The sequence below is a fragment of the Canis lupus genome, chromosome 31 (assembly GCF_003254725.2).
Source record: "Canis lupus dingo isolate Sandy chromosome 31, ASM325472v2, whole genome shotgun sequence".
NCBI classification, from domain to species: domain Eukaryota; kingdom Metazoa; phylum Chordata; class Mammalia; order Carnivora; family Canidae; genus Canis; species Canis lupus.
In genome coordinates, this window is record NC_064273.1 from 33,846,825 (window position 1) to 33,865,533 (window position 18,709).

Genomic DNA, 18,709 nt, shown 5'->3' on the forward strand with positions numbered 1-18,709 from the left:
CTCTCTCTCTCTGTGACTATCATAAATAAATAAAAATTAAAAAAAAAAAAAAAATGAAAAAAAGATTACAAAACTATGTGAGAATGCCAATAATAAATATGGAAAGAATGATGCCATTAAAAATCTTCAGTGGATACTGTGAAAGTTGAATGAGGAATAGGACATTTACAGAGCTCAAAATACCTCATGAAAAAATTAATAGTTACAAAGAGGGGGCAAAAAAGTTGCAAAGAGGGAAAACAACTATTTTATTGTGAGGAAACCTGGCAAATACCACCTTACCAAATATTTAAAATTATCACCATCAGGGCACCCTGGGTGGCTCAGTCAGTTAAGTGTTCGACTCTTGATTTCAGCTCAGATCATGATGTCATGTAGACCCAGCCCCGAGTCTGGCTCTGCAGTGGGCATGGAGCCTACTTGAGATTCTCTTTCTCTCTGGCCCTCCCCACCCTACTCACACTCTCTAAAAGTAAGTAGTTATAAAAAATTAAAATAATCAGCAGCAAAAAAAGGTGTAACAATCAAATCATGAAAAAACAGCAGACAAAAAAAAAAAACAGCAGACAAAATACAGATATGTATTCTGTAACATTATTTGTCTGCACTCCTCAAAAAAGTTAGAAAGTGAGAAATAGAAAAAAAAGGATTTCTGAAGATTAAAGAAACCTAGAAATATAATGCCAACGAATACAATGCATAATCCTTAATTAAATACTGCTCAAAGGGCCAAATATAACTAAAAGGACATTACGAGAACAATTGACAAAATTTGAATATAAAGCTGGATAATATAATGCTATTTTAACAATGTTAAATTTGCTGATTTTGGTGACAAGCTTGTGATTATATATGAGAAATTTTTTAAAATATGCAATAGGATCCTAATTCAGTTTTAGAGTATTACATGTGTTTAAAAAAAGTATTACATGTGTTTGGCTGGAAAAACCCAATGATGTTTTTGATTCCCAGACAATTTCATTCAGTATTGTTTTATTACCAAATATTTCAATAAATTTAGTGAAAATATGTATAATAACCATGATTTTGCTAATTTAAACAAATTCAAACACATTCACATATATACAGAGGGCTAAATAAATCATTTGAAATTCCTTCCCTAGTGTGACTCAGTTACAGAGAGAATTTCATGAGTATCTATACATGTATGTCTGGCAGATATTTATTAGGCTTCACGTATCCTGATTCCTATATAAACTGCCAAAACATACAGATTAGGTTCTGGCTAAACTTCATAATCCGAATACTTGAAACCAATGCAAGCGTACATTAAGATACACTTCACTTACCATATTAAAATAATGTTTCACCTTGGTGCCTTTTGTAATATCCCATATAAATATGCTGCCATCATGTCCTGCAGATAACATAATTCTGGAATCAAAGGGATGTGTCTCCAAAACAAATACTTCATCAGCATGTCCCTTTATTCAACAAAGTCATATAGTTAAAGAGGGTTTGCAAGCCATTAAGTTTAAAATTAAAAACCCATATTGTCATAGCGTGTAAGGACTTTTAAAAATATACTAATGATAGTGATTTGAACATCAGCATATCTATAAATTTCTACTCATTTGATAATCAGTGGACAAAACTTTTAACATATTTTATAGCTTCAAAAATCAAATTACAGTTCCAAAAAAATATTGATTTGTTACATTATATAAAAACAAACCTACCAGTAAGTTATGAAGCAGTTGTCCTGTGTAAGAATTCCACACTTTAAGGACGTGATCATTCACAGCTGTGACGACAATGCTATCATTCTGATTCCAAGCAATCATTGTGACTTTGGGTTTCATAAACCTTTCCTCTTCCAAAGATAAGTCCCTAAGGAAAACATACACAATGTGTAAATTCATTTGAAAAGTACAATCAGTACAAAAATAACTGAAGTGATCCAGTTCATGTCCATACATAATCATATATCTAATGTACATCTGACCCATAACAGATTATCTATGAACAGATTATGACACAACTGGGACGAGAAGGGGATGAGTAAGAAACAGTTCAGGGGCACCTGGGTGGCTCAGCTGGTTAAGTATCTGGCTGTTGATTTTGGCTCAGGTCATAATCTCACGGTCCTGGGATCAAGCACCGTGTCAAGCTCTGCACTGAACATGGAGTCTGCTCGAGATGCTATCTGCCCCCGCCCCCCGCCCCTTCTCCTGCTTGTATATGCTCTAAATAAATAAGTAAAATCTTAAAAAAAAAAAAAAAAAAAAAGGAAAGGAAAGAGAAAACACTGTTCAGTCTAAATGAAAGCAGATGTTAGGACACCACTTCTGATCATAAAAGCAAAGCTTTTTCTCTCTACTCCTTTTCTATTATTCCCTTCCCGTGACCCCAAGCCCTAAGAACAATAATTTTGTTATCTCTCTCTCCAGAGAAGATGACAAGAAAATTTTAAGACAACAGAAAGAAGGTAATGCATTTTCACATCTCCAATGTCTAGAAAAGTGCCTAGCACACAGATATTCAATCTGTTGAACTATAAATAAAACTGCACTCATCTCTTTACACTTCCCTATAGATGGTTACTATGGGTCTCTTGGCAAGAATGGCCTTGAATACAAATGTCTGCAATATTCTGCAGCCTTAATTAACAAGATAGGGAAAGTATCTCTGTAAAATATAGTCAGTAACAGAGAGAAGGTAAAACCTAGCTGCTTTTGCAGTCAGATAATACATCTTAAGAAATTATAAACATCTAATAAACACCTATTTTAATTAAAGAAAACAGCTGTAAGAATATGGAATAAGTGCCATGTAATACCTATCTATATAAGCACAATGGAACACCAACAAGAGAATAATTCTAACCAGACTGGTCAGGGAAAAGCGTAACAAAAGAGGCAAAAAGAGTAAAGGCTAAGCCTCCATGCTTCTCTTTAAACTAAAAATCTGTGTAATAACCTTGAAGCAATAGACATACTACATTTCATCAAGTTGATCACTCAAGATTAGAAACCTAAAACAAATACACCCATCAATTCTTACATACAGAAAACTGTGGTTCTCAAGATTAGAAAGATGTAGAATTTTAAATGAGAAAAGAATATTCCCATCATTGGGGGAAATTACAGGCAGAGCACGCTCCATGGCAGCAAGAAAACTGAGCAGTTTCCAGTCTCATTAAAAATTTTTGTATTTGGACACCTGGGTGGAGTGGCTCAGCAGTTGAGCCTTTGGCTCAGGGCGTAATCCCAGTTCAGGGATCAAGTCCCATGTCAGGTTCCCTGTAAGGAGCCTGCTTCTCCCTCCACCTGTGTCTCTGCCTCTATGTCTCTCATGAATAAATAAATAAAATCTTTAAAAGAATTTTTTTTGTACTGAAGTTGTTACAATGATGTTCCTATTTTGCTTAATAATTGTTCACAGGTAAATGTGAGATTTCGAATTATCCTAATGAAAACAACCTTTATTATTATAACCAATCAAGGACTGAGAGTATTCACTCTTACATTAAGATGGTTTTGAATATCCAGACAGAACATTTTCAAGTAATCGTAGAGATGATTTGTTTGTGAGCAAGGATTATCTGATTTCCAGTATACACTCTTCTCTCACTTCCCTAACCACAGATCATTTCACAAAAATGTGCAGATCAAATTTATTTTAAAGCCAAATAAAGCTCTTTGAGTCACAGCAGAGAATAGGAGTTAATTTCCCCTATAATTATTAAAAATAAACTAGACATGTGGATTTCCAAACAACTGAATGTGAAACATTTCTTAGAAAAAACTGTTAAGAGCTTTGATATGGCACTACCCTAGACAGGCAGTAAGGAAAAATTCCTAGGGATATGAGATTTATGTATCTATGTATCAGATATGCAGGAAGTAGCCATTCATTTAGATCACTGCTCTTCATAATAGAAGGTGGCTCCAATCCCCTGACAAAGCAGTCAACCAAGAGAAGAACCAAGTAATTATGATGCACCTGCTTCCAACAAACCATCTCCACTTACCCTGAGACTCTGGTTGCCATATCCAATAAAATACTTCTCCATTCCAACTGCTCAAATCTCCAAATTCTTGCTGTTCCATCTCTGCTACCACTTAAGAACCTTAAAAAAATTCAGAGAAAGATCTTATACTCATGTACAGGACACCAAGAACTACAGTTAAAATCACAAGCAAAAGCATTTCTCATGTAGCTATCTTGACTGCCAGTAAATGTATAGGTGCTAATTCAAAAGACAGGGATTTAGAACAAATCTGAATGGGAAAAAAATCTAGTTTGCTCTCATTTGCCTGGTCCTATGGAGTTAAAGCACATTTCAAACTCAATCGACAGCTTATCAAACAAATTGAGTTTTAAGAAGACAATGTACAAGTAGTATCTGGAGGGGGAAAAAAAATAGGAAGGATCAAAGATGTGCAGGAAGATCAGTTAGAGCAAAAACTCCATTGTAAGCTGCTTCAATTTAAACTCTAATTCATGTTGGCCACCATGTAAAAATAAATCCATCTTTTAACAAAGGAAAATGTTAAAAACTGCAGTTTAGGAGGGTATTATGCTGAGTGAAATAAGTCAATCGGAGAAGGACAAACATGATATGGCCTCATTCATTTGGGGAATATAAAAAATAGTGAAAGGGAATAAAGGGAAAAGGAGAAAAAAATGAGTGGGAAATATCAGAAAGGGAGACAGAACATGAGAGACTCCTAACTCTGGGAAACGAATGAGGGGTGGTGGAAGGGGAGGTGGGCACGGAGTGGGGGTGACTGGGTGACGGACACTGATGGGGGCACTTGATGGGATGAGCACTGGGTGTTATTCTATATGTTGGCAAATTGAACACCAATAAAAAATAAATTTATTTTTTAAAAAATGCAGTTTAGGAAAGGCACCTGAAATTAGGGACCAGGAGGGAGTAATTTAAGTGACAATTTTGTTGCATGACCCATCACAGTGGTTTATTAGAAGAGATTTTTTTTTTTTTTTAATTATTCTAACATTAGGAATTTCATCATCTTTACACCTAATAGAGGAGCTCCTTTTGGCCACAGGAGCCAGTGGAAGCTACAATTCTAAAAACCTATGTGCTTCATGTGTTTCCCTCCCTGCTACAGACACGTTCATACAGATAACACTTAGCACTAACTGCCTGCAATATACAAAGTGATATATCAGCTGCACTAATATGAAGCACAGTGTATTTGCCTAAAAACACACTCACAGACACACTTACCGATCACCATTGTTACAAAATTGGATACTATCAACTTTATCCTAAAAGGGGACAGAAAACAAACACAAAAGTGATCACACTCTTGTTCATAAACAAAACAACAAAAAGAAAACATTTTAGAACTAGAAGCACATTTCGTTTAAAACAAGAATGCATACTCGTGTTGAGCCCCTTCGCTCACATGCGTATCCTACATTAAGAGCAAAAAAACCAAGGACCCCAACGAGACTACAAGGAAACCCTCCTTCTAAATTTACAACTATACTTAAAATGAATTACATCTCTAGGAGAATTCAAATGTGGAAAGTGATGAAAACAAAGCAGCTGAAAACAAGGCATCACTTTGATGACTGATTAGGTATAGAAAATTTTTTTTTCTTTTAAAGTGATCTGGATCTGTTTATCAAAGAACTTCATAGAACTTCCTATAGGAAAAATGATGACCTGACCACTGACCAGAAATCCTGAGTTATCTATCTTACTATACATTAATAAAACAACATTCTTATTTCATGAGCATGATTAAGGGGAATAGGCCCCTTGAAACTAAACCCACCCAGATAAACTGTCATAATCAAGACTTTCAACAGTAAGGCTGAAATAACCACAAAATATTAGCACAGTCACATACTTAGTTGTCAATAATATCCTTACCTTTTTTTTTAATTTAATTTAATTTAATTTTTTTTTATGATAGTCACACAGAGAGAGAGAGAGGCAGAGACACAGGCAGAGGGAGAAGCAGGCTCCATGCACCGGGAGCCCAACGTGGGATTCGATCCCGGGACTCCAGGATCGCGCCCTGGACCAAAGGCAGGCACTAAACCACTGTGCCACCCAGGGATCCCAATATCCTTACCTTTATATGCAATCCCTCCTACATTTAAAATCGGATTAAGTAACAATTTTGTTAGCGATATTTAACTATGTACCAATAGGAATCTGCAGAATTTTATAACATAAATACTTACAGTGTGGCTTTCAAGTTCTGCAATTTTTTCAGGTGCTTCAAAACCCAAAAAATACATTCTGATAACATGATCAGTACTACCAGTGGCTAAAAACATACCACCTGAAATAAAAAATGTTAAGATTTAAAAACTCAGTTTGTTAACCAATATCCAAACAAACCAAATTTCTATGTCAACTTACTAAGCAAGATCTCTTATCCCAAAATTAAGTTTATCTCAAAAGATCCACTTTCTAACTCATTGTATAAAGAAAGACCTTTTAAAATAAATATAATGCAAAGTGGTGTTGTAATTTACAATAAAAAATATATGTATTTGGTCTTCATCCCTTTTTGGCACAGAGCTCCTGAAACCCTTGGGACTTCCTAAACAATAATACTGATCCAAGTATCTTGATATTCATCACAAATCCATTTTGCCCAAACCAGAGTTTATATTAATGAAGTGACTCTTGGAGAGTGCACCTAAGAATGGGAATGCTGACTGCCAGAAGTACCAACCACGTGATCAGAAGATTGGCACTTTCTGTCCAGCTCCCCTGACCTCTGGAGGGAAAAGGGGAGGGGAATCAATCACCAGTGACTTAATCAACTGTTGCTATGTAACAGAGCCTCCATAAAAACCTTAAAGGACAGGGCTTCCAAGTTGGTGAACCTAGAAAGATTTGGAAAGAGAAGCATGCCTAGAGAGCGCCCATACACTTTAACATCCGTGTGGCTGTTACTCAATGATATACTTTTATAATAAGCTGGAAATCTAGTAAAATGTTTAAGTTCTGTTGAGCTGTTCTAGCAAAATAATCAAACCCACAAAGGAGGTTGTAGGGACCTCTGATCTTTAGCCAGGTAGTCAGAACCCCGGTTGACAACCTGGTCTGAAGGGGGGAAATGGGATCTTTTAGATCCCATTTAGGGATCTGAGCCCTTAACCTGTGGGATCTCACGGTGTTCTTTAGGTAGATATCAGAATAGAAATGAACAGCAGGACACCCTGCCAGTGCTGGAGAACTGTTTGATGGTGTTTGGAGGGAAAAAAAAAAAAAAAAAACAGAACAGAACATACAAAAAAAAAAAAAATACATACATCAGATGGGACTTTAATTAAAAAAATATTCAATCTGGACATGTTCACTACTATCTCCTACTACTTTATTAATTGTGGCAACCATATGTTCTGCTACTCAAAGGTGTTTGACAAAAGGGGCTCTGCTTTCTAAACTTCATATACTAGCTTCAGAATACAAAATTGACTTATTCAAGTTTTCAGGCTTTTATGGGAGAAAGTCCTGGACTTCTCCTAAAAAAGATTACAAGTTCACTATACAAGAAAAGAAAATGTACAATAATTTCACAAAAATGAGTGGAAAACAAACTTAAACTATAAAAATCTGCAGTTCAGCCTGTTCAAGAAAACCACGGTTTTGGTATATCTCACACAGGGGACCCATTGGGACACCTTAAGCCTCCTTTCACCAGCTGACTCTGTTTACCATTAAAATCAGAGAATGGTAGCATGGGGGAGTAAAAGACAAGGAAAAAACTAATTAAATAAACATCTTGGATTAAACCTAATGAAATGGGCATAAGTCATCTACCATCCATCTGATAAACACTGTTAGCAATAATGCGGTCATTCAACAAATGCTACATAAAACTAAGAAAAAAAATTACTAAAGTTATCTTACCAACACTAAAAGAAGAACAAAGCATCTGAACACCTGGTCTAGGCTTTTCAGTGAACTTCAGGGGACGTGGGCTTTAAAAGAAGAAGATGTTATTTTATAACTCATTTGTTCCACACTAACAGAGTTTACAATGTTGGTTTTAATCTAGCATATTCAAATATTTTTTATAAAGTACATTATTATACCTTATAAAGTACCTTATTAAAGTACCTTATTTATAAAGTACCCCACAAGTATTTGTGCATATGGTATTATAGCTGGATGGACTCTGGAAGGCACTGTCCAATCTGTGTGTCCACAAGACTCCTATCCCACAGCCAGAGCAGACCTACTGACTCCCATATCTTGTTACTGAGGAGACTAAAGCTCATGCAAGTAAATCTGCCATCCAGGCTCGAGGGCGGGGTACACAACCACCAGGGAACAGCACTACTCAACAGAAACAATGCGAGCCACACATGTAACCTCAAATTTTTATAGTAGCCACATTAAATGTAAAAAAGATAAAATCAGTTTTATTTCATTCAAGCTAATATATCCAAAATACCACATAAAAATAAAATATTGAGAACTTTAGATTCTTTTCATATTATATCTTTGAAATCTTCCAGAATAGAATATACAAGATACATACTACATTTCAATTTGAACAGTTTTCATCAAAGATACTTGATCTGTATTCAGGTTTCATAAAACTCACAGTTGAAAAACTAAATTCAACACAGTCAAGTTATATCAAACATGCTTAACGGTTTTGTGATACCTGAATCAAGTATCAGTTTTTAAGATGAAACTAATAATTCAGTTCCTCAACTGTACTACCCACACCTGAAGTGCAGTTCCTCAACTGTACTACCCCCAGTACAGTGCTCGACCGTCACACAGAGCTGGGGGGTACCATTCTGGACAGCACAGATCTATAACCGGTCTTCAGATTCTTAAGGAATCCGGCCTAAATTTTTGAGTATGCATCTAATTATACATTTCTAACATTTTTTAAAATGTTTCACATACATACAATCTCCCTTATTTTTCCACAAAATGTACACACTAAGAATTGCTATGCTTCTTTTACATACCCCTCTAAATAGTACATTGTAGGGGCTCCTGGGTAGCACAGTTGGTTAAGCATCCAACTCTTGATTTCAGCTCAGGTCATGATCTCAAGGTTGTGAAATCAAGCCCCAAGTTGGGCTCGGCACTAAGCAGGGAGTCTGGTTGAGATTCTCTCTCTCCTTCTCCCTTTGCCCCTCCCCCTGTACATTCTCTCTCTAAAATACATAAATCTTTAAAAATAAATATTATATTAGGGATCCCTGGGTGGCGCAGCGGTTTGGCGCCTGCCTTTGGCCCAGGGCACGATCCTGGAGACCTGGGATCGAATCCCACATCGGGCATCCCGGTGCATGGAGCCTGCTTATCCCTCTGCCTATGTCTCTGCCTCTCTCTCTCTCTCTATCATAAATAAATAAAAATTGAAAAAAAAAATAATAAATATTATATTGTAAAGTGAATAAAACATTAATGCCTTATACACTAAAAAAGTAAAAAGGCAACTACTTTACCAAACTTCCCTTTATAATCAGATTTCATCTCATTAGACTAAATTAAACATTAAAGAAAGAAAACTTATCACACAATTACAGCCACTTACCTGAATTTCAGGGATTCTAAATCCCACTGCCAGAAACAAACTGTCCCATCAGCACCAGTAGAGACCATGTATCTTTGGGAGCCTTTGGCCATTGGGCTAAACTAAAAAGCAATAACACAGACAATTCAGGTTCCTGGGCTTCTAATTAAGTCGTAGTTTAATGGTTTTTCAAAGTTAATTTCAACTGACACAAGTAAAACGTAAGAATTACAAAATACAAATGACTATATTACACTGGAAAATCATAATCTTTAGTCTATCTCTAATTTATATACGCAATGTGATCTCAATAAAAGATTACTTTCAAAACTAATAAACAAGAATAGCCAGAAAAACTTCTACAAAAATAAAGTGAAGGGAACCCTGGGTGGCGCAGCGGTTTAGCGCCTGCCTTTGGCCCAGGGTGCGATCCTGGAGACCCGGGATCGAATCCCTCGTTGGGCTCCCGGTGCATGGAGCCTGCTTCTCCCTCTGCCTATGTCTCTGCCTCTCTCTGTCTCTCTGTGTGACTATCATAAGTAAATAAAAATTTTAAAAATAAAATAAAATAAAAAATAAAAAAATAAAAAATAAAGTGAAGACTTGGTCCTATTAAAATGAAAGCTGTCACAAAACCTCAATAATTAAAATTATAGGACATGGTAGGTACACTAATACAGTGACCAATGGAAAAATAAATCATAAAGTCCAAAACAGACTTTAATGTGAGAGTTAAGATAAAGGTGCCATCTCAAATCGGTTGGGGAAGCAATAGATCACTACATAAATGCTTTACCAACTATGCAGCAATCTGGAAGCTATTCTTCAGACTGTACACCAGGATAAATTTCAAGTGCATCAACAAACTATTTTAAAAAGAAAACTATGGGATCCCTGGGTGGCACAGCGGTTTGGCGCCTGCCTTTGGCCCAGGGCGTGATCCTGGAGACCCGGGATCGAATCCCACATCGGGTTCCCGGTGCATGGAGCCTGCTTCTCCCTCTGCCTGTGTCTCTGCCTCTCTCTCTCTCTCTGTATCTGTCATAAATAAATAAAATATTAAAATAAATAAATAAATAAAATAAATAAATAAATAAAATAAAAAGAAAACTATAAAAGTATTCTAAGAAAACACAAGAAATAAACTGTAACTTCAGAAGGGCTATGTTTAACAAAGTTCAACTGTGTTACATAAACAAGCTAAACAGAAGGCCAATTTGGACCAGAATCTAACAGGACTTAAAGGATGAAGAGAAAAATACAAAGAAAACAAACTAGGCAAAAGAATATGAACAAAAGTACCAAAGTGAGAGGGAATATGGTATATGGTATCAACAGAAATATCTAGATGACTCAAGTGCTCATTTTTGGAAGTGGTGGAGGAATGGGTTAAATGGGTAGAGAGCAAGAAGTAACTGCAGTTCTCAACTAAACCCCAAATGTGTCGGTCACACAGTAGTATACAATAGTTACTGAAAGGAAACAGATAAGAACAATAACTAAGAATCCATCCAGTTAATCTAAAAACCTTAACTGGAAGGAAGTAGTCCCTTCCTTCCCCCAGAATGGGGAGGAAAGCTATGAGCAACACCACAACTCTCTGACTCATAAGGCATTCAAGACAAAGGAGCTCAGCAAACAAAGACCAGTGCCACTAACAGAAAGGAAAGAGCTGCGAAGAATTTTTTTCAGGTTATTTACATAATTATTTATCATTAAAACGTCCCAGAGACATATAGTTTATTATCTGTTTTATGACTTTTTCCCAAGATTATACACTCTGAAAGGGAGGTAGGATTTGAACCTAATACTTCTTCAAAGAAGCTTCTTCCAGGTTCCTTCTTCTCAAGCCCAGGAAAAAAGGGGCGTTTTTTCCCAACACGTTAACAGTGATCATTTACATCTAAGCAGATATGTTCCAGAATACAGACTAAAACTGAGTTTTGGAGAATATTCCATTAAAAGCAGTAAGTGAAGGTATATTAAGAATCGAATATTCTCATTAATTAAAACATCACAGTAAAATTTATAAATTTGCATAGAATACTTTAAGAATTCTAAACCTGAATTTCTGCGGAAAAGTAACCACTTTAAGTCACCTATGTTCTAACTAAATCCAATTCTTAGATATAAGTGGTGCTGCTCTCTATTTTGTCCCTAGCTCAACACCATACTGTTTTCTCTGTAACACCTCTAAAGTATTATTAAGTATCTAGCATGGCAAAAGTTATGAGGCTTGTTTTGTTTAGGATGGGGGCACGGGAGATTTGTGCTTATTTTCTTCTAAGTGAACTTAATGGCATGCTAAAGTCCATTAAAACAAAGCACCTGAGATTTCAAACATAGACACACTAACTTTATACCAAGATTTGGAGAGATATAATATCTTTACAGCCCTGAATCTTCTGATTCTGGAGTATACTAGACATTTTCAGGTTCTGTCATTATTTCTAAGACCTTTCTTCATATAGACTTTTCCCATTTCCCAGTGTGTTTGAAGGCTTCTGTTGCTATTGTGGATTATGTTCTTCTTAATCCATTATATTTGCTAATCAATTATTGGTGGTTTATAGTGAAGTTCTGGTTTAAGACATATGTCCGGGCAGCCTGGGTGGCTCAGCGGTTTAGCGCCACCTTCAGCCCACGGTGTATGATCCTGATCGAGTCCCACGTCGGGCTCCCTGCATGGAGCCTGCTTCTCTCTCTGCCTGTATCTCTGCCTCGCTCTCTGTGTCTCTCATGAATAAATAAATAAAATCTTAAAAAAAAAAAAAAAAAGACACAGGTCCTATTTTTATTCAGTTTACTAAGATCTCAGCAGTTCTAGTAAGTTTAATAGAATTCACAAGTGAGACCTCCGAGCTTGAGTTTTCCTTTTTTTTTTTGGCATCCAACAGGTGTTTCTAACCTTTCAAGCCTTCCCTCTGTTTCTAAGCAGCAACATTCCTCAAATGCAGTGTCACTGACAGCCAGCCATGTTTCATTAATCATCCTCAAAACTACTGATCAGTAACCATATATCTGTATTTCTGGATAATAAAATATGAGTCTCACTTTTCCAAGATGGGTTAGGAAAGTCCTGCATAAAGGAAACAGTAAGAAGTATATTTCCTCAAAGTCCCTGGTGGCTTTATGATTCTGTACTACAAGCTCACATAGCTACTTCCAAAGTCAAAATAGTTTTCTTGAAATCTACACATTTTGAGTAACTGTTCAGTATATAACATATGCCTGGGAGCATAATTTCTACTTTTATAACTTGTTTGCTGGCAAAACAAGGAGTTTCTAATGTATGCTATCCTCTATTTTTGCTATTAAAGAATACATTATTCAAAGACAGCTGCCTGGGCAGCCCAGGTGGCTCAGCGGTTTAGCGCCGCCTTCAGTCCCGGGCGTGATCCTGAAGTCCCAAGATCCAGGCCCACGTCGGGCTCCCTGCATGGAGCCTGCTTCTCCCTCTGCCTGTCTCTCTGCCTCTCTTTCTCTCTCTGTGTCTCTCATGAGTAAACAAGTAAAATCTTTTAAAAAAAAAAAAAAAAGACAGCTGCCCTATTAACTGCTAAAATGCATTTAGCAATCTTTCCTGTGTGTTTATTACATGTGCATTCTAGACAGAGCGGGGGGGTGGAATTTGTATAATATAAAACTCATCATTTTAGCGATTTTAAAACGTACAATTCACAGGGCACCTGGGTGGCTCAGCTGGTTAAGCATCTGACTTGATTTCAGGTAAAGTCATGATCTCAGTGTCATGAGATGGAGCCACACATCAGTCTCTCTACGGAGCATGGAGTCTGCTTAAGATTCCCTCTCCGCAGGATGCCTGGATGGCTCAGCAGGTAGGTGTCTGCCTTTGGCTCAGGGATTGATTTCAGTCCCTAGATCAAGTCCCACATCAGGCTCCCTGTGAGGAGCCTGCTTTTCCCCTCTATGTCTCTACTTCTTTCTCTGTGTCTCTCATGAATAAATAAATAAAATCTTAAAAAAAAAAAAAGTAAAAAAAAAAATTCTCTCTCCCGTTTCCTTCTGCCCTTTTCATTCTCTCTCCCCTTCTCTCCAAAAATAAATAAATAAATAACATGTACAATTCAGTTGCATTTAGCACATTTACATGCAGTGCAGCCACTGCCACTATCTGGTCCCAGAGTTACTATTTTAGAAGAAAAACTGTAACCTGTCCAAGTATTTTCAGTGGATTCCCATGGCTTTTTAAAGTATATCATACATGTAATATGGTGTCACACCTGTTTCTTGGCATAAATGGATAGACATGAACCACATGGACCTGAATCATGACACTTCAGCCCTAAGAGCCTTACCATGAGTCTCCTAAGAACAGTCACTTTCTACTCCTGAACTATAACAAGCTTGTCAACACTCAAGAAATTTAGTATCAATATAATACTAGTATGTAATACATAGTTCATAATGAAATTTCTCATTTCTCAAATTTGCTTTATAGGTTTTCTTCACTCCTAAAGCCAGGGCAAAAATCAAGGCTCTCACGTTGCATTTATACTTCTACCATTTTCTTAGTTACCTTATATCATTTTCTTTTTGCCTTTCTTGAAACTAAAGTTTTGAAGGATATGAGACTTATTTCAGTTTCTTAATTTGAATTTATCTGACATGCTTCCTCATGAGATTCAAGTTAAAATTTTTTTACAGAAATACTGATAGGTGGATAAAAAAATTTAACCACACAGCTTTATAATTATATAGATCTATTCAGATTTTCCTTTCTGTGGCAGTCTTGAAAGGGTTTTGAATATTTATCTGTAGCATCTTAATTTTCAAATTTCCTACATAGCCATCTAAAATATCCTCTTTTTAGGAATGCCTGGTTGGCTCAGTCTTTTTTTTTTTTTTTTAAGATCTTATTTATTTATTTATTTATTCATGAGAGACACAGAGAGAGAGAGAGAGGCAAAGGTACAGGCAGAGGGAGAAGCAGGCTCCACGCAGGGAGCCCAACGCGGGACTCGATCCCAGGGCTCCAGGATCAGGACCTGGGCCAAAGGCGGTGCTAAACCGCTAAGCCACCCAGCCTGCCAATGGTTGGCTCAGTCAGAAGAGCAAGCAACTCTCAGTCTCATGGTCACAAGTTTGAGCCCCACACAGAGGGTAGAGATGACATCAAAAAAACTTTTTAAAGAAATAAATAAAATATCCTCTTTTTATATCTAAAGGGTCTATAGAAATGCCTCTTTTTCAAAGCTGATAATGGTTATTTTTGACATTTTTTTCTTCCTTGATCAATCTGTCTTAAACCAACATTTTATTCTTTCAAAGAAATTTTGGCTTTGCTAATCCTCTCTACTGTTATGCTTACTTTTTCAAGCCTTCATTTCTGTATATCTTCCTAAGGTCCTCATCCTCTACAGTTTCCTGTTTTTTTCTAACTTCCTGACGAATATACATGCACTTTGGTGATCTTTTTTTAATTTATTTTTAATTTTTTTTAGATTTTATTTATTCATGAGAGACAGAGAGAGAGAGGCAGACACAGGCAAAGTGAGAAGCAGGCTTCATGTAGGGAGTCCGATGTGGGTCCCTAGGATCACACCCTGAGACAGAGGCAGATGCTCAACCACTAAGCCACCCAGGAGTCCCTCCCTTTGGTAATCTAATGCCATGTAACATATTACCCCAAAATGTAGCTACTAGAAATAATATATATTCATACCCCAGTCACTAAAGGTCAAGAATTCAGGAGCAATTTAGGTTGGTTCTGGCTCAGGGTCTTATGAGGATGCAGTAGATGTCAGCCTGGACTTACCTGGGGGATGGAGGACCTACTTCCAAAAATGGCAGGAAACTTCAGTTAATTGTTATGAATGCCATGAAACAGTCCATAGGACTGTTTGATGATCCTATCAGCATGACAGCTGGTTTCTCTCAAGATGAATGAGTCAAGAGAATAAGACAGGTCAACCCTATTCAATATGGGGACGTGAGTCCAGGGGGCAAGAATCACTGAGTGCCATCCTGGTGGCTGCCAACCAAACTCTACATCCCACAGTATATAATACCCAATATTTTCATTATTAATCAGTTCAAGTATTCTCAAATTTTTGTTGTGATTTCTCCTATGATACATTGCTTATTTAAAAGTATAATGATTAATTTGAGAATTATTTTCCTATTAAATCTGGCTGTTTGTAGTCTCTGGCTTAACTGCACTACTGTCAGAAAATATATACTTAGGATTATTTCAATCTTTTAAAATTTGTTGAGAACTTGCTTTAAGGGTCAGAATGGGACAGTGGTTATATATAATAAACACCCCACTTATGGTCATAAAGAAATAAAATGCAGATATTATATGCAACATTTCAATCCAGCATCCAGGTCAAATTATTGATGTAGTTCAAATCGAGATTTCTTAAGAGCTTAGATTCTTCTTTCAATTATGGAGACAGAGGTATGTTCATCTTTCACTGTGATTATGGAGACCCATTTTTCCCCCATAAACTCTATTGTTGCTTTATGTAAACTGATGCCACACTCCTACATTTAGAACTCTTCTGTCTCATGAAACCTTTTATTATAAATTGTCCAGCTTTGCCTCTAAAAATATTAATTGCCTTGAGGCCCTATTATCTAGTATTAGCATGCAACACCAGTCTTCTTATGATTAATGTTGGCAAAAGCCTTCCATCCTTTACTTCCAGCCTCCCTATAGCCTTACAGTGAAGGTGGGGTTTCATTTCTTAGTCGTCTGAAATCTGTCTCTCACTAGAACCACCTAACACACTTAGAAATACAGTGTTCATAAACATACTGTTATCTGGTAACAGCCTCGTAGCATCCTAGGACTTCCCACCTTTCTCTTGCCTTTTTTTTTTTTTTTTTTAATTTTTCTGTATTTCCCTATTAGCTTGGTAGCTTTTCTCTTAGTTGTTAATTTGGAGATTACAAAATGCATCTTCATCTTATTAAAAGTCTACTTCAGGGGATCCCTGGGTGGCGCAGCGGTTTGGCGCCTGCCTTTGGCCCAGGGCGCGATCCTGGAGACCCAGGATCAAATCCCACGTCAGGCTCCCGGTGCATGGAGCCTGCTTCTCCCTCTGCCTATGTCTCTGCCTCTCTCTGTGTGTGACTATCATAAATAAATTTTTTTTTAATTTTAAAAAATAAAAAAATAAAAAAAAAATAAAAGTCTACTTCACTTCTCAAACAATGCAAAGATGTTAAAATACTGAAGTTACCACCTTCTGATATACAAGCTTTCGTTACTATTATTTGTTAGTTTGATTCTCTATGTATTTTTAAACCCATAGCTATTATATACTTGTATACAATCAATGCTTTTTATCATTTGCCCACCTACTTTTTTGTCTTTAACTCTTCATTCTTTCTTGTATCTCCAAGCCTGGGATCAAATTTCCATCTCAGCTTTAAGAATACTATTTAGAACTCCCCCTTGGGGCTGTTCTATTGCTAGGGAATTGTCTGAAAATACGTTTAAAGCACTTTGATATTTTCAATAGGTTCAGAATTCTTGACAGTCATTTTCTATTAGCACTTTGTTTAAATAACCCCAAATATAAGATTATTTTTAGTTTTTTAATATATTTATCAAGTAAGCTCTATGCCCAATGTGGGGCTTGATCACACAACCCCAAGAATAAGTTGCATGCTCTACTGACTGAGCCAGCCAGGTGCCCTATAGTACCTTAGAAGGAATATTTGTCTATTAACTTCCACTGTCCTACTGAGAAGCTAATCATCTGTCTTATTGCTTTTTTTTTTTTTTTTTTCTGGTTACTTTAAGATTCCTCTGTAGGGTGATATTTAACAGCTGCAGTCTTCTGTATTCTTCTTCATTCTGCTCAGGGTCCTCGATGTTTCTGCAATCGGTGACTCTATTTCTCTAGCACATTTTGCAAAACTCTCAACTGTTACCACTTCAAGTACATCTCTGCTTCATTCTCTCCTCTTGTTCAGGAAACACAATCACACATGTGGCACATATGTATGTACAGACATGCAGTATCTTTTCAGCAGGAGCCTGAGAGTCCAACCTCTTCCCGCTGTGCTTTCAATTAATTTATTTTCTTCTGACCTCACTTCCAGTTCATTATATCTCCAATGTCTTTAGTCATCTCTAATCTGCTGTTAAAATCATCCACTCAATTCTAAAATTCAGCTTTATATTTTAACTCCAGAATTTCCTTTCTACTAACTTCCAGTTAATTCTCTGCTGCAAATTTTTCTGTTCTACTCTATTAGTTGAATTTATGTGTAGGTACTTCCAAGATATACCCTCTCTACCCCTACAAGTGTGTCAAAAATTCCACTAAGCTTTTTGGCCACCTCCTCTGGAATTGGCAAATGCCTTCCAATTCACAGCTCCTCACTCTAGGCTTTCCTTATCCACCATATCTTAGTACCCTAATTTCTCATTATATGTACCTCAGGTGTTTTTTCACCTTTGTTCAGCTTTCGAGTTGTTTTTAAAAAGGAAAGCTAGTCCAAGCCAGCTATACAGTATCTTTCCTTCCTATGGAATCCTCAATTGCTATTCTTTCAAACAAAAGGTTCTACCTCCAGTGGTAATAATACTAACATTTTTGAGAATGTAAATTATATCAAATGACACTGTATAATGCTACACCTTAAAAAGGTATACACAAAAATATTCACAGTGACTATTCCTAAATGGTAGGATCACGGATGCTTATTTTCTTACTTGCTATTAACTACTGTCTAATTTTTCTGTAAACAATATTACTTATATATCTTCATAGAAACTGGAAGAAAAATCTTTACTAAAATTAAAAATGGTTTCTATATGCCAGTAACAGGTCAAAGAACATAAAAAAGATTAGTAACTAAAATTGTGTACTTGTTTGACTTTGAACTTTGGTAATCATTGGCAAGCACAGATTAACTTTCTGATGTTATTAAAAACTTACTACTACCCAAAGAGACTTTTCAGATATTTTCAGTAAGTACAACTGGGTGGGCCCCATTACCAAAGGAATGGGTTTCAGGAAAGACTAGAGCTCCACTTTCACACTGAGGGATTCCATAACGGTTTTAAGACAGACACCAGCACAAAGTCAGAAGTTTTCTCCTCTGCTACAAAATAAACTGGCCTAGAAATTCGTATTAAATAACACAATGTCAACTGTGGTACACACAAGTAGGATTCGAATTAATGTTCAAACTATGAAAACTTTTGAGAAAACTCC

The 18,709-nt window shown here is 36.6% G+C and overlaps 1 protein-coding gene across 2 annotated transcripts in view; it reads right to left on the bottom strand.

Moving 5' to 3' along the window:
* Positions 1 to 18,709, bottom strand: part of BRWD1 (bromodomain and WD repeat domain containing 1) — a 121,020-nt gene that overhangs the window by 76,328 nt on the left and 25,983 nt on the right. For both annotated transcript variants that reach the window (XM_035709422.2, XM_025449771.3), the window contains exons 9-15: positions 9,531 to 9,631; positions 7,877 to 7,947; positions 6,193 to 6,293; positions 5,222 to 5,262; positions 3,995 to 4,093; positions 1,701 to 1,851; positions 1,311 to 1,445 (exon numbers count right to left, since the gene is read on the bottom strand). In XM_035709422.2, coding sequence (XP_035565315.1) covers positions 1,311 to 1,445; positions 1,701 to 1,851; positions 3,995 to 4,093; positions 5,222 to 5,262; positions 6,193 to 6,293; positions 7,877 to 7,947; positions 9,531 to 9,631 — 699 coding nt within the window. The remainder of the gene's footprint in view (positions 1 to 1,310; positions 1,446 to 1,700; positions 1,852 to 3,994; positions 4,094 to 5,221; positions 5,263 to 6,192; positions 6,294 to 7,876; positions 7,948 to 9,530; positions 9,632 to 18,709) is intronic.